The following is a 16,851-nucleotide window of genomic DNA, read 5'->3' as shown; positions in this document are numbered from 1 at the left end:
CTTGCAGATGCATGCGAACAGCAGCAGCAGCGGTGGGTTGCAGCTGGTGATAACTTTACTATCCCCGCGTGCACAAAGTTGCAGCTCGGTGATACCCTGCAGATTTGTTACACGTCGTATTATCCCGCAGGAGTCCTCAGAGGGATGTCGCATGTGGAGAAGGGGGATAAGGGGCAGGAGGTGTGTGCGCCTCGATCGCAAAGGGGAGCTCCACACGATAGGGGTGGGCCAGCCCAGGCATTTATTCACAGATCAGGCTTGACAGCCTGCAAATAACAAGAGAAGTGGGTAGGGTGAGAGGAACGTTCAGTTCTCCTTTATAAGGGGAAAAAGGAGGAGGGCCTCAATTAAAGAAACAAAAACTATCTTACTTACGTCTTAAATAATTGGGAAATGAGCGTTTAATTCCTAGTAAACATCGTGAACATTTGAGCGGGGCAGTGACGAGTTCGGGGACCTGTTGCTGCCTGTGTGAACGAAAAGAGTTGAGTTGAGAAGAGAGTGACAAATTTATGGTTCCGGTCGGGCGATTCATCCGCGCTGAGTGGCGTGAGTGGCTCGCCTCGTGACACGCATTGTTTCTTTCCGCAGAAGATGGGGCAACTTGTCGAGTCTCACTCAAAACAAAACACACAAAAGGACACGCTCCTGTGTGAAAGTTATTGGCGATAGCTCCTTAGGATACCCCCGCTCTTAAGATTTTGCAGTTGTATTTTTTTTCGTGTTATTAAAAAAATACAACGCAGCCTGAATGCTAAAGCAAGTGCCATTTAGTACAGTGTCATAATTTTTTGCACGCCAAAACACTCGTTTTGTTGCAGTCGTTTCGTCAGCCCAACCGCAGCGCACACTGGGAGAGAGTTATGATTTTGGCAGCGCCACGTTGTCCCGAGTGTCCGTACTCATTAAAATCTCTTTACAGCATCGTAATTTTTCAGGAAGGCTGATATTAAACGGCGCCGCTGTAAAGCAGCAACAACATTGTCCGGGGCGGTAAAACACTAGCGACACCTAAACTAACCTTAATTTATGCGACAGGGATGTAGGCATTACGGGCGTCGTAGCCACCAATGACGATCTCGTGAAATAATTTGCACAGAAAAATAAAATGCATCATGACACTCAAAGACTACAGTGCAGCTGGCTGGCTCTCGACTGTCCACTCGACGATGTATTGGGATGCACTGGCTGAGTTGGGACCATACTGTGCATGGCCAAGCAAAAGTTTGGTCCTCAAGAGAGCAAACTCTCCGCAATAAACTACATTTTGTTGAGCAAAGATTGTTTTCAAGTTTAGAAATTAATCTTTTAATTTTTTATTTTTAACTTTCGCTACCTTTTGTCCACATACCGCTTGCATGTTACTTTCCAGGAAGGCTAGCAAGGAACACGTATATAATGACCACCAGGGTAACGAGACGTGCGGAGCTCGGGTCAAAGGGAAGAGAAGGAGGTCACTAAAGCCAGCAGCAGCGCAGAGGCCTCGGGAGCCCAGCGGGCAGTAAAACGATAAAACGAGCATTGTCTGCGGTCCACGCACAAAGACCTGACGGGCCTGACCAGCCGCAGCGCGACTGACCAGCCATTCATGCTCATCATGGCCCCGTAGCCAACGTATCTGTCATTCTCTTTCACACACAAATAAATGCATACAATAATGTATACATACCCATATACATCCATACATTCATACACATACGTACATGAAGCTTTGCAAAAATTCTAAAACGGCGATTGAAGCCAGGGGTGGTTGGGGGCAATTGAAGGCGGCCAGCGGAAGACAACCGGAACTGCCGGGTCGATGTCGATAGAAAAGGGCCTCAAGCAATATATCTCTTCTGTTTCTAGGGAAACGCAATTTGCCTGATTAATGTGAAGTGGGGTGATTTTTGCGGAGCTGCGGTCGGATTGCATTTTGTACACGGTCCCGAGCTGGGCGGTGACCTTAACGCACGTACCAAAACGCCAGGAAGAAATGTGTTATATGAAAAGGCGTTTATCATGTTGTTTGGGTTTACTACCCAATTATATTTGCTATCTTCAGAGAACCTCATCAACTAGAATATTGAATAAAGTATTATATTTTAAAATTACCCCTTTCACATGATCGACAACCTGCTTATCTGGCAGAGTCGAATCACACTCGACGGTCAGCTGAACAAATTATTCACGTTGTCCAAATAAGCAGGCAGCAGTCATTGCTTTTTAATTGCGGCCTCGGCGCTGTAAAACCAGCGCGGCCAGGCAGTCAGTCAGCAGGAGGCAGACGGACAGACTGCCAACAGCATTCGAAACGCAACGCCTGAGCCGGGAAGCAGGAGAGAGAGGGGCGGGAGCATGCAGGGAGTGGAAGTGAGGGGGAGCAGGAAGGGAGGGGGGGGGGGCACTCCTCACACACTCGTTCCCGCCGTGATCGTTTTTCTATTTTCCAGGAACTAAACGCTGGCGCCGAGATGGTTAGCGCCTGCCACATTCCGGCAGCCTGTGCAGCTTGCAGATGCATGCGAACAGCAGCAGCAGCGGTGGGTTGCAGCTGGTGATAACTTTACTATCCCCGCGTGCACAAAGTTGCAGCTCGGTGATACATCAGCGACCCCAAAGTGCCCCCCGACAGTTAGTGCGAGGCCGGCTGCCATAGGCCGGGCCATAGGTGCGGCCATAGGCCCGGAGTGGCGCCATATCCCATGGCCATTCCCGGAACTGTGCGCCGTGCATGCGCGGCGGGGCCGGCCGATAGACGGGTAGATGGCTACTGTAAATCCCGCGCCAGCGAGCAGCGAGGCCTGCATGCAGAACCTACCAAAGCGACACATTACCGTGCAAACCAAATTCTGATTGTGCTTTTGGAGATTTTAAAAATACAAAATTATTTAATTATTCTACTACGTTTAAAAACCCAACCTAACCCAAAGTGTTCATACTTCATACAGATTGACAGAAAATTATTCCGTAACCATGAACTATAATTACTGTTTCGAATATTTTTTAAATAAAAATTAACCGTCCGCAATAGAAAAACAAAGCTATCAATCAACACCCTTCTCGGTGTGTTATTGACTCGTGCCTTCACAGAGGTACTCAAGGATTCGCACCCCTGGAAAGGCACTAAACTGACCCAAAGTGCTAAATTATAGTGCTTTCCGACACTTACGCGCCTTTCTAAAGAAATGATATTTAGCACGTTTAATAGACACTAAGTCCTACCTCCGTTTTTCCAGTGCACCCACCTACTATCATCAGTATTTACTATGAAATATGGCAATGTTTGATACTAGACTTTCCAGGCAGTTTTCAGAGCAGAAGAATTTTTCTAAAGATGTAAAAACAAAATACACGTATTTGCAATTGTTTTTTATAAATTGTGCTAATTCTTTGAATTCCGTGCCTGCGCATTGTCCCTGTTGGCTGGGGTCGTATCTGATACGGTTTCAATAAGTCCCCCGCGGGCCAGTCGGACGGAAGTTGTTGATGTGGGCCTCGCGGTTGGGCCGCGCTGCCGCCATGGCTGCCGCCCGCCCGTATCTCTGCCATCGACAGTCCACCGTTCCCGACCTTGTTACCCAGAGGTCGCCCACGCGCCGAACGCGATCAGGGCAGTAACGGCACGAGGTAAAAAAAAAAAGAAAGAAAGAAAGAATTAGTGTCAGGCAAAAATGCTTGTGTGGGGAAAAAATACCCGGTCCGTGCACTATAATTCTATGTATCCTGGCATCCTTGAAACTCACACACAAGAAGTGCTAGAAGAGGAAAAATAATTTTTCTAGGAAAGGTAAACCCGGATAAACCAATTCAATTAGTGAATAAAACATTTTGTTTTGAGACCGAGTCCTTCCCACTGTCTCATTCTCTTACAACCATCCTAATTCTCCCCCCCCCCTTTCTCTCGCTCTCTCCCTCTCTCTCTCTCCCTCCCTCTCTCTCTCTCTCTCTCTCTCTCTCTCTCGCTTGGTGCTATGGTCACACCACTACTACTGGTGGCTGGTTCCGCCCCTGGACGACAAAACTCATTAGCTAAGACGCGCCCGGCGCCACGCAACGAAAATAAACCCTCGGGTGAAAGGGAGGGGGGAGGTGAAGGGGGGGGGGGGTGGACACCTCCAAACGCGACGGCGACAAATTAAGGGGAGCGTCGCTGCGTCGATCGATACACGACGCTCGCCCGTCACGTCACGTCACGGGGCGTGACAGGTCGCGTCACAGAGCGTCACGCGGCGGCGGGGTGGGGCGGGGCGGAGTGGGGCGGAGTGGGTGGTGGCACAGCCGGGGGGCGCGGCGCAATGGGGCGAGAGCGACGCGGGGGCGCCGTTTATTTTTTCGGCATTAGAGTCGTTTGGGGGAATGAGCCGCGGTGGGCGAGGGGACACCGAGAGGAATGTCGCGGTGTGGCGTGGCGTGGCGCGAGGGGGACGGCCCCATTTTGATTGGATTGCCAATAATGTCCGCTCGCGCCGCACCGCTCCGCAGTGATAAATGTCTCAATCGCAACGGGAAGGCCCCGCCCCGCCCGGCCCCAGGCCGCGTGTCCGCGAGCAGCAAGCGCTCGGGCTTTTATCATGAGAAATCGTCAGAGACACCTGAGAGACACCTGCTGCCGCTGCTGCTCGCATTGAGATCCCGAGACGAGGTGCCCCGCCTCCCCTCTCCCCCATAAACAAGGGTGCGCTCTTGATATGTATTCGTTTTTTGTTCACTTGATTTTTTCGAGGACATTGATGTCAGCATACTTCCTTGTACCAAAGTAAACTGTTCCACAAAGCAGAGGGCAATGTTTTTGAGGAAATCAAGTTAACGAAAATTGTATAGAAAGCAACACACCCTTGAAGAGTGCGGCAGTGCAAGGCGTTCATGAGGGGCAGCATACTGCTGGTTTCCTGCAGGGCTCTTACTTTACTTCTTACTCTGTCAAACCAAGAACAGACCCACTGTTACCATAGTAGAACAAAATGCCCACTCGTTTTTTTTAGGCTCTTTTGGGGCCGACCATTCCACTGATAACGACTTTTTGATTGGAATGATGACGTTACTTTATAAAAATACTCTCTAGACAAAACTACCTAATTAAAACTTGATGCGTGACTGTCACGCATCTAACGCTAGGGGCAGCCTAAGATTAAGCAGAGCAAATAAATGATTCTTTTTCGTTTAGGCGTAGGCGTACCCTTCTTTAAAAGTTTGCAGAAAAATCTATTCACACAGATCCAGTGTGGAGTAGTCTTTTCGGCACAATTTCAGTGTCTTATCCAAAATCAATCGAATCTTTCTACAAAATGACGAATAAAAATTACGTGTCTGGAGACGTATTACAGCTGTTTTAGGAAAACCACTTACAAGTCACTTTTTCTGCGTGACGTAGACGATCTCAACAATTCAATTAGGTGGGCATCGAATAATTTATTTTTCGAGGATGGACAGTTACGTCCATTTCATTTCAATTTTTTTTAGTGTTCCCCTTTCACCTTTCAAGTCCAATATCTCTCCATTGAGTGGAAAGTTGTGCGGTGAGGACAGCGAGACAGCGCGTGCCACCTGTTGAACGGCTTGAACACCCTGTTCACGGACCTATGGGCGGGCCCGGGAGGGCCGGCCAGTTTCTCTTTGGGCGGCCTGCGCTGCTCGGCGCGCGTGGCGCTGACACATCGCTGAAAAGAGATAAGGCTCGGGAAAAAAAAGCTTTCAGGACGCGGCGCCGCTCCTCCGCCTCCAGGCCGCCCACGCCCTGGCGGTGCAGACGCGGGCGGGCGTGGTTACGCCCCTGTCTCGTCTCGCCACGCCACGCCACGCCACGCCACGCCACGCCACGCCACGCCACGCCACGCCACGCCACGCCACGCCACGCCACGCCACGCCAGGCTGGAGCCCCGCTGTGCTTTGCTTATTACGGGCCGAGAGTACCGAAGGCCGTGGGGTTGGGGTAGTTCACTTACTGGACATGACATTTTTTACTCGGGCAATGCATCGTCGCTGCCCAGACCAGAACGAGGTGAAAATGCAAATTTATTGGGTCCAAAGTCCCTTTTCATAATTTTGCTCATTTTACAAAAGTTTTGCTGAAAATAAGACAAGCATTGTTTTGTGTGATAAAATAAAAATCTATGAATAAATAACCCCATTTTACACGAGATGTTTGAGAAAAAATCGAGGGGATTCGCACACCTCCAGCAAAATGCCTCCTTCCATATTTGGCACTCCCAGTCCTGTCATACAGACCGCGCAGAAAGTGCAGGGGATGAGCATGAGCAATCCTCATACCTCATGGTTGATTAGATGGTAGGATACCCTTTGTTCAGTTGTATCTGATGTTTCAGAACGGGCACTGCAGTGTTGTGGGATCACATACTCGCAAGAGTCGCAGGGGCTATGGCGCCTTGCGGAAGAAGGGGGTAGACAAAATTGCGACACTGCTGTGTCCGTTCTTAAATACCCGTTCGAGTCATGCGATATTTCCCGAAAAGTTTCCTCATACGTTTCGTTACCGCGCTACTTATGTCCCACCCTTTGTAACACTCATTTTAAACTGAATTCGTCATAGTATACTCACTTGCTCCGGCTACGTGTATCTTCTTCATCCAGGGGTATATGACCCTGTCGCCGCCGTCCTCGTCGTCGCCCTCGTCGTCGTCCTCCATGGTGAGCGGCGAGCCGTCGCCGTCCATGTCGTCCGAGCCCTCCTCCTGGTCGTCATGGTCGTCCACATCGTCCAGGTGGTTCGAGGAGGGCTGCTGCTGCGGAATATCCTGTTGTTGTTGCTGTTGTTGTTGTTGTTGTTGAAGGGGAGCAGCGCTTTGCTGCTGCAGCTCCGGCTGGCTGGGGGGTTGTTGGGGGGCGGCCGGGGGGCTCTCCGCCACCATGGGGGGCTGGCAGGGAGCAGTGGGCTCGGGGGGCAGCGGGGGCGGGGGTACCTGGTGCTGCATTTGGTGGTGGTGGGGGTGGGGGTGATAGTAGTTCCCGCCGTACCCGCCGTAGCCGGGGGCGTTGGTGGTGATCTGGATGGTGGTGGTGGCCGTCGCGCCGTACGGCACGGGGGCCGGGATCTGGTGGTAGCCGTACTGGTGCCCGTGGTGCTGGGCGCCAGGGGCCACATGGTGGTGGTGGTGATGGTGGCCGAAGAAGTCGGCCCCGGAAATGTAGTTGCTCTGGCTGTATTCCTCTGTCGGGGGGAACTTGGGGTCCACGATGACGGCCGGCGACTGGTGGTGGTACGTCGGGTTCATGAGGTACGAACTCATGTCGCCTCCTGCGGCGGCGGCCCCGTCGGCCAGCGCACTCCCGCAGCACTCACTGTGGCACTCTCACGGTCACTCACGGCCGCACTCGCACTGCGCGCTCCGCACTGCTGCGCACTCCCTGCGCGCCCTGGAGGGACTGGCGCGGGCGGCCGGGCGGCCGCGCGGCCTGCCTCCCCCCACCAGGCCGTCGCGAGCAGGCCCCGCCCCCCGCGGCCCGCGCAGCCAATGGCGGGGCCGGCTCGGGCCGGGGAGGGGAGGGGCGGCGGGGCGCGCCTGTCACAAACAAATAAAGTTACCCTCCCGCGGACCCATCCCGCGGACCGCCCGCGGACCGCGCCGCACCCGCGCGTCCGGCCGCGGCCTCCAGCAGCTGCCCCAGGACCGTGGACCGGTTGCGCGAGACGCCACCATGTCCGTTCTGGAGCTCTGGAGAACCGCCCGCCCCCTGGAATGTGCCTGGAATGGCACCCGAGCGGGGCGCTTTTGTTAGGGCAAGCACGGACAAACACAAAACATATTGAGGTCATGCTGACTTGTACTGACTACTTCAGATAAAGTTACATCAACATTTAGAAGAAGAATCACATTGATGCAGCATCAATTATTATACTAATGTATTTGAATCACATTTCAATCAATTTTAAACGACGCAAACAACAACAAGAACAACAACATAAGCAAATGTCACCTTCATCGTACGACTTTGACTTCATTTCGAAAAGTTCGCCGATACATTTTTCGTGAGTGAATGTGAGCGCTTTGTGTTGCGGTAGGAGCCTCTGCACTCCCACTCGAAGGCCGGGCCACCGTGACTTGCAGGGGGCGGCCAGTGCGCGCCACAGACCAGACGCACGGCGGCGCCCCGAACGGACCGGACGACCCCTCCTCCAACTACCTTAGCTTCTTAGGGTTTTATACTGGCGTAGCGACAGCGGAGCCTGCAACTCCAGAACACAGGAGATTTTAATAGGTAGATCATGAACACAATCCGTTAATTAGCCTGCCTGTAAAGCCACACACAACTGACTTGTGGAGAGAACATTTTTGTGCCCTATTATTAGGCGCTCTGCGCGAAGCACTAAGGTTATAAAACATTTATAAGGCATTGTCATGCCTTTGTTTTCTTCAGTAGAGCGACTCATATTGCGAAGCAACTCCTGCTCATCGCCCATCGTTACTAAATGGAAAATGGGACTGACGGCGTCTGGCGTTCGCCGGCCGTACCAGGCTCCGGGCGTGTTCAGCAAGTGTCGGTTGCATCCCTCCCGCCCCGCCTGCCGCGCCCCGCCTCACCCTCACCACCGCGGCGGGGCGGGTGGGTCCCACGCCTACGCAGCCCCTGGGGTGTGGAGAGACCTGCCTATAGTGGATGAGGAGAGGGAGGGGTTCGGCTGCACCCCCGCGTGTGAGAGGGAGAGAGAGAGAGAGAGAGAGAGCACTGGGGAGGGGTCTGCTGACTCGGGGAAAATGGGACTGAAGGCAGACGGCGCCACAAAATGGGGACACAATAATATCAAAAACATTTTTATTTTTATTCATTTATTTAAAAATGTGTTACCTTTTCTGACAGTAAAAATAAGTCTTCTTTTACACTCTCAGACCTGTACTGATTTATTTATTAGTAGCTTACAAAGGTTTTCATGCAGCAGGAGGAATACTGACAAAGGGTGAAAAAAAACAGTAACAGGATAAGAGTGTATAAAAAACATAAATCCATAGAACGCCTTACACATCATTTAACTTTACATACTGCAGAACCCACAACCACGACACGGACATTTCGCAAAGTTCTTTTTCGTTGATGAACTTTCTGAAACACGCGCCTCGCACACATGCTTTTGCTTCCCGTCCGCCCGTTTGAAACAGCATGTACAAGCTTTTTCCGCGCTCGCAGAAGAAGCAAGCAAGCTCAGCTCTGACCTTTTTATAAAATGTCTGTTTTCCCCCCTCCCCAACCTCGGCAGGCATATCGTCTTTCCGAGCAGGAAGCGCCCAAACGTTAATGGGGGGTACTGAGTGCCGTACCCGCGCGCGCTGCCTGCGCCTGTCCCGCCCGCGTCCCGCCCGACGACAGCTGTTTATAAATGAGTGAGGCATCGACGAGTGCCGTGGGACGCGCCGCGTGACGTCACTCAAACGGCCACCTTTACGCCCTATGCGCAGCCGCCTATAGAGGCCCTTTGAGCTTCAAGGTTTCAGTGTCGTGTATTCAATTAATGATCATCTTTGAGCGATATTTTCGAGTATGTATTATATTCATTTTATTTTATTAGTATTAAATCAGCGGAAAAACAAAAGTTGAAAGTTGCACACCACTTGGTGAGCTTTTCAAATGTGCAAATGGTGTCGAATCATTATCAGGTAGTGTGCAAGCATTGCACGTCTCGGCAACTTTTGACACTTGGTATGGGTTTCCTGTACTATTACTAAGACCAGTGTGTCACCAAGTGTGCACACTAAAATCTTCTGCACATTTTTATCCATAGCTTACTGATGTCTGTAAACATGCTCCGCTTACGCATTTTTACAGGACATCAGTAAGCTGTGATTTGCATGGGAAGGAACCATGTGCCTCTGTTCTGGCAATCTCCCTATCTCTTTCAATCCCCCTCTGGTTCCACTCTACCTCCCTGCAGCCTGCAGAACTTTATGCAATGCAAACAAACTTTTCACCGAAAAAATTGGAGTAGAATAAATGTTGTAAAAAGTATGATGCCGCGACACATTGGGTTAAAATGCGCCCTATAATCTTGTATTAAACTTAAAAAAAATAGTCATCAGGAAAAGTGCTGTTTCTTGGAGTGTTCGTGAATTGATTTCCAATACACGCAAGCTGTCCGCGTTCTCAAGACTCTAGTTGTTGCCAAGCAGCGAGGGGTGGGCTGGCCGGGCTGGGGCCGGGCGTCCTTGGATCGGCGTCAGAGGCCTACAAATGGTGCGTATAGAGCGTCGAATCTTTCTACCAATCAAATAGTATATGAAATTTGGGACACAATGTAATTGACAGAATGACTGGGATTAAAAAAGCGACCTAAAACTAAATCCCCTCAGAGTACTCTGGAAACCCAAGTGTGCACTTGAATGCAGAATATTCTGTATACCTACATGTATGCAGAATATTATGTGTACTTGGTCAAGTATGCGGAATATTCTGTGTACTTGGTCAAGTACACACTAAAACCTCCATACATTTATGCAGGAGACTTAGTGTGCACTTGACCAAGTACACAGAATATTCTGCATACTTGACCAAGTACACAGAATATTCTGCATACTTGCCAAGTTCACAGAATATTTTGCATACATGTAGGTATGCAGAGTATTCTGCATTCAAGTACACACTTGGGTTTCCAGAGTAAAATAAACTGAGACCCATAGGGGTTTTCGAAAGGAATTCCTGAGTTTTCCTTCAAGTGCGTTTGCCTTAGCTCTCGCCGGACCAGAAATGGATTTAAAAACGAAATACGAAATCGACACAATGTCGCATTCGACATTCATGATTTTGTATTAGCATCCCTGCGTGCGACTGCAAAGTTATCAATGCATCCAAGGCCATTTTTTCTTATCTAAAACTCTGTTTGGTCCCTGCCGGCCTAGCGACACGCCAGAAACCTTCAGCGTCCGTTCTCTGAATACACCGACAGCGAGCTGAGCTGGACGAAGCTTGTCCTGGTCTGCCGACTGAGGGCGAGTCGCTCGGGGGCGGGGCGGGCTCCCGGGAGGACACTGCCAACGTCGGCAAAAGACTCGCCAAAGTCGCCGCCACTGTCGCCGCCGTCAAGGCTCGGTCCCAGAGCTCAGAGTGGGCAGGGGCGACGGCGGAAACCGTCAGCGTGTGAACGTTTCGTGGAACATGAATGTTTCACTTCATTATAGAGAACCACAATTAACACGTTCATGACCGTACATCGAGGGGTCGTCAACTCTCCTTGGCCGTGTACGGAGGAATATTGAATATTACAAATAATATTGGTAATATGAGCCAATTTTCAAGCTGTGACGTCATAATACTAGAAAATGTGTAATATCGAGGTAATATTACCAGTAATATGGCTACTATTGGTGTAATATTTGAGGTAATATCAGTCCGTGTACGGAGGAATATCGAAGTTGACGACCCCTCGCCGTACATGACCACTATGTGGTTACGCTCCCATGTTAAATCATACATACAAATTTGTCACTGGCAAAGATTCAGAATTGCAGCTGGTTAAGATGCGCACAAAAAAGGAATCTTGCGACAGAGGAAATAAAAAGTCCCTTCAAATTTAGTGCGTAGTCTTTACACCGATGTAGTCCCGTCTTCACCACAACACGATGAGCCCGCCTCTCTCTCTCTCCTCCCTCGCCCCAAGCGCCGCCCCAGCCAGCCCGACCACAGAGTGACCGCCCCTGAATTAGCAGGGCTGTTAGCAGCCGCCCCCCTGGGCCTGCCGGAGCCCGGCCGCCGGCCGCAGCAGCGCACCCGAGCGTCCAGCCCTCTTGCCAACTCATCACCACAACAGCCCCACCTGTACGCAGCCACCAAAGGGGGGAAAAAAAGGAAACGAAGGGGGAGGTAGATAGAACGAGAGACAGAGGCGTATCATTTGACACAGCGACTCGATGACGCTTTGATGACTCATGGTGGCGCCTCCACCTGTTCCATACCACTTTGCCGCGTACACTGACATATAGGCAGTCCCCACGAAACTGGTTCAAACAAACGTTCGCTGTACAGATAAATTTTATGTTTCTATTATGACGTAGGTCTAACTGTATATGCACCATATACACTATAGCTCATCCATTTCTCGGATTCTATACAAAAAAGCTAAAAGTACTTTCTTCAGACAATTCATAAAATCAGTGCTGGATGTCTTGTAACATGAAAATAAAAACGTTTGTTAGGCCAACGTTTTGAACAAAACATGTACAATACCCCTGCTATGCTGCCCAGCCCGAGCCTGCGTCCGTCCGTCCGTCCGGTGGCTATTGCGTCCAGCCCGCATGTCTCTCTCGCACAGCTTGTGCCCCTACATGTCGCATCTCTCTCCCTCTCTCTCCCTCACATTCATTGGTCTGGTCCGTCTCCCATTCGAACCATTAATCATATCTGCCTACCGGACACACAGCGCGGAGCGGCGAGCGGGTCGAGCGAGAGCCCACCTTCTCACTCACTCTCTCTCTTTCTCTCTCCACCTCCCTCTTTCGCTCGCGGGCCCACCGTCTCTCTCCTCTCTCTCTCTCTCTCTCTCTCCCTCTCTCTCTCTCTCTCTCGCAAACAAACAAACACAACTGTCACGAGCGTCCGACAGAGTCGGCCAACGTCTTATTCTGCATTTTGTTAGGCGACTAATATTCCCAAACACACTAAAAACGACGTCCTGGTTTTCAAGAAGTTTCGGAAATGTGAACGAAGACATACACATGTATTCTCGCATTAGTTTCTTCACAAGAGATTCTTGACTGTTTGGAAACCAGGACATCGCCTTTACCGTGAATAATAAAATGGTATGTTTCTGCCGCCCTGAAATAACCACAAAAAATGGATGACATGAATGTCGCAGGAAATTCGAACAGAGTGGTTCGCGCGACCAGGGCTGAACAGGGCGAGCAGGCGCCACCCCCACTGCTGTTTCAGGACAGGCAGAGGGGGAACACTTCCTTTTGTTTCCACTGGAGGCTCCAGACTGGAGGCTGCGAATGGCTGTCGGAGCAGAGGCTGCGGGCTGCCGGCTGTGCTGTGGTGCTTGGATGGGAATAAAAAAAAAAAACAGAGAAAAAGAGATGGAGGGTTTGAAAATATAAGAGAGGGGGGGAAATACGAAAGCGCAGGGACAAGAGCCCGATCGGTGTGAAGTGGCGCAGAAATGGTGGCGAAGGAATGGATGGGCGTCGATATTGGGGGAAGGCAAGAAAAACCGAGAGAGAAGAACGAGAAAAGAAAGTATATTTTTGTAAGGGAGAAAGAGGGAGGGGAGAGGCTGAGATGGAAAAGGGGGGGGGGATAATCTTCATTGGGAGAAGGAAATGCAATCCGCTTAAAGTTTGCCCAATAAGAGTAAAGCATCGCGCACACACACACACGCGCGCGCGCACACGCACACGCACACACACACACACACACTGCGAGGTTTACACAGTTGCTCGGTGCGATTATTGCCCACAAGCGTTTAAATATGCAGTAATCTTTATTATGTTTGCAGAGACGGACGCAAACAGAGAGAAGATAATTTTTCAAAATCGCTGACAGCGAAGATGTGTGACAGGTTTCAGTGCTGCTGCTGCGGCTCCTGCCACTGCTCGCCCTTTCGCAAAGAATATAAGAGGAAATAATGACAAAAAATTCACACCTTGGGCACGGAGTGCATTTTGGTGCTGGCTTCTGCTCAATCAGCTGGAAGTATTTTTAAGTTTCCTTATAACTGTTTTCATAAGCAAATTATGTACAGGAACTTTTATTTCACATTTACTTTTTCCTTTATTGATTTCGATTACGATATAATTTTTCTCTTACTCTGTGCTGACGAGCTTGGCGTACCGCTTACAGCAGCTATTAGCGTTCATTCTCTCTCTGTCTGTCTCTCTCTCTCTCTCTCTCTCTCTCTCTCTCTCTCTCTCTCTCTCCCTCTCTCCTTCGCTCTTGCGCGTGCGCGCACACCACACCACACCCAAACACACAGCCCCGGCTCTCTGCTAAGTGTGCACAAATTGTGATAGATCCCCGCCGCACACCAGCTCAAGCTCGTGTGCGCGAGGGAGTGGCTATGTGTGGGAGAGACTGAGGGAGAGGCGGAGTGGATTACGGTCCCGAGGAGTGATTCCAGTGGTCCTCCAGGTCCTCCAGGTCCTCCGGCCAGCAGCAGCCATAGCAGCGACAGGAAGAGTGGCGCCGCCCCCAGGCGCGGGGAAGCGAAAAAAAGAGTTAAAACTATGGAAAAACAAAGGTTGCGAAATCATTACATTGCAGGGCACTGCTAGAAATTATTGTCCAAAATAAAGGAAAATGGAAAATATTTAAAATTTATAAAGTTATAGATTTCACTGTTAAAAAAAAAGTCTGAAAATTCAGACAAATTGGTAGGAAGCAAAATTACATACTAAACGTCTGAAAATTCAGACTGTTTTGTCTGAATTTGTGGTATGAATTTTTTAGTATGAATTTTCAGTTATCTTAGTCTGAATAGCAATTTCATAACTTTAGTCTGAATTTCAGATCTTCCTTTAAAATGAAGTTTTCTTGACGCTCTTTGCCCTCTCCTTCAAGTTGGGTTGTATTCTAAGTAATGAGATAGAAATTTGTTATTGTACCTTACCTACCTACCCGGAGTCGAACCTCGGACCTTTGGATTGGTAATCTCTCATCCTTGACCACACGGCCACGACGACAAGACTGAGGGGTCACCGACAGCTACCTGCCTGATCCTACAGGTGTGCTGCCGGGACTAAACTAAATATTCATACTTTTCTTGTCTGAATTTCAGAATCAGACCTTCGTCTGAATAAATACTCTGAATTTTCACATTTTCTTGACTGAATTCTTAATTCAGACCTACAGCAATGAAATTTCAGACGTTCACTGAAAATTATGACAAAATTGTATGAAAACCCAATTTAGACAGCAAAGTCTGAAAAAGTTAGTCTGAATTTTCAGTTTTTTTTTAACAGTGTTACGTGAACATGAACTGTGACGACATGAAATCGATTGACGAGCCGGGTTGTGATGTTGTACCACAAGTACAACACATTTAGTAAATATTATAATACGAGGGGGCAAGAACTCCGGGAATCATGTGTACACCTGCCTGGGAATCATCAGGATAAAAATTGATAGAAATCATCATAAATCGCTTAAACTAAACGGAAAACTAGCGGAACTGATAAATTAGTCGAAATAAGCGTTTTCTACTTATACAAAACCTAAGGAATAAATAGAGGCGGACGGGAATCACTGGGAATCAATTATTTCGGGAATCATGTGTACACATCAAAAGGGAGTTATTGCCCCCTCGTTATAATATAAAATACAGGGTGGTCCACAGACCCCTTCCTTTATTTTGCGTATACTGTACCGGATGCAGGCGTGCGACCGGGTTGCATACTCGCACGGGGCCAAGGCGCCGTGGTGAGCGACGATAGGCAAGCCCGCCCGCATGCCTGCATGCGGTACAGTATAAGCAAAATAAAGGAAGGGGTCTGTGGACCACCCTGTATATTCTACATCTACGAACCTACTTTTTTTTTTTTTTTTTTACAGTGGGGTCCCTAAGACATTTTGAGTTATAAGAGTATATATAGCAATCGAACGGTTACTTTATCAGTGTTGCAATCAGAGGCTAGATTGCACTCCCCCCTAAAAAAAATATTACGACTTCTTCAAAATGTAAAAGCAGATACATCAATGTAAAAAACACGTCTTCTAAAGTTGTGCTAGAGACCCACACCAGATCAGAAGCGAAGGCAGACCTGGACTGGCGAAACAAGGGAGAGACTTACAGTTAGTGTCTTTTTAATAGTGCTAACTTTAAGTGCCTTCATACTGACACCAAAGTATCCATCTACACTAAAATTTTGCATCAGTTTAGCATTTAAGAGTGCTAGTTTTATTGCGTCCCAGGTCGAGCACTATCGTCATATTGAGCTCAATCTGGCTCTAGCCGCAGGAAACTTTGGCGATCAGAGTCAAAAGGTGATCATTTTGACACCATTTTGGCCAACAACGTGTTCTTTCGTAGGTTTGTAGGGGCACTAAAGACAGTTTTTTCAGAGAAGATTATGGGGAAAAAGAATCATAATCTCTTCGTTGACATCGTTGTTTCTTTTCGCTACGCACACGCACGCATGCTTACGTTGTGTTCTAATTATAATGCTGTATACAGCGTACGCAGGTGCGTGCGCGTGCCTGGTTGGTGATCTGATCATCATTTCTAATCCTGGGCGCAGCCGCGGCAAACAGCAGGTAGGCCTGCCATGTGGAAAAACTAAACAGTAAAAGACAATTATTACATAAGAAAAACAGCAACATCACCGGAACATTACCAATGTTTGTAAAAAGTTGTAAGTATTGGTTTGGACAACCATATGTTCAATCCTTTAAAAATAAAGAAATGCTGCAAAGAGTTCACGTTTCCATACCGGTTCCATACCCAGAAAACACAAAAATGTTACGAATAGGTCATTTCAGTCAGTAAAACGTCAAAATGACTGGGGTTGGTCTAAATTTTGACCTTTTTCGTGAGATTTTGTCCTTTTGATGTCAATATGACGCCCTATTGAGTTGTTCGTGTTAATTGAGATAAATTTGTGCTGATAATGAAATTACTTGTCAGAATGTCTGAATACAACTACTTCACATCTTGTATAGTAACGATATGTAAACTACACTTAATTTCTAAGAATTCGACCATGATTGCTGAGTTCTTGACTTTGACGGCAGTCGGAAGGTGACCCGTTCTGCTATGGTCTCCCAGCAGGGCTCTCAGGCTACAGCCTCGCTCGCGCCCTTCTGCTGCTGTGGACTGGCGCGCTGGTGCTAGTGCGGGCTTGGAGCGGCGTGGCGCGGCGTGGCGCGGCGTGGCGCGGCGTGGCGCGGCGTGGCGCGGCGTGGCGCGGCGTGGCGCGGCGTGGCGCGGCGTGGCGCGGC

General features: G+C 49.2%; 1 protein-coding gene across 2 annotated transcripts in view; it reads right to left on the bottom strand.

Moving 5' to 3' along the window:
• Positions 1 to 7,349, bottom strand: part of LOC113217574 (homeobox protein Hox-A4) — a 21,996-nt gene extending 14,647 nt beyond the window's left edge. For both annotated transcript variants that reach the window (XM_052277569.1, XM_052277570.1), the window contains exon 1: positions 6,539 to 7,349. In XM_052277569.1, coding sequence (XP_052133529.1) covers positions 6,539 to 7,226 — 688 coding nt within the window. In that variant the 5' untranslated portion in view covers positions 7,227 to 7,349. The remainder of the gene's footprint in view (positions 1 to 6,538) is intronic.
• Positions 7,350 to 16,851: the final 9,502 nt, after the last annotated feature.

Source organism: Frankliniella occidentalis, unplaced genomic scaffold (genome assembly GCF_000697945.3).
Source record: "Frankliniella occidentalis isolate FOCC.00 unplaced genomic scaffold, Focc_3.1 Scaffold11, whole genome shotgun sequence".
Taxonomy (NCBI): domain Eukaryota; kingdom Metazoa; phylum Arthropoda; class Insecta; order Thysanoptera; family Thripidae; genus Frankliniella; species Frankliniella occidentalis.
Note: the sequence above shows the minus strand (reverse complement) of the source record. Positions and strands in the feature narration are given on the sequence as shown.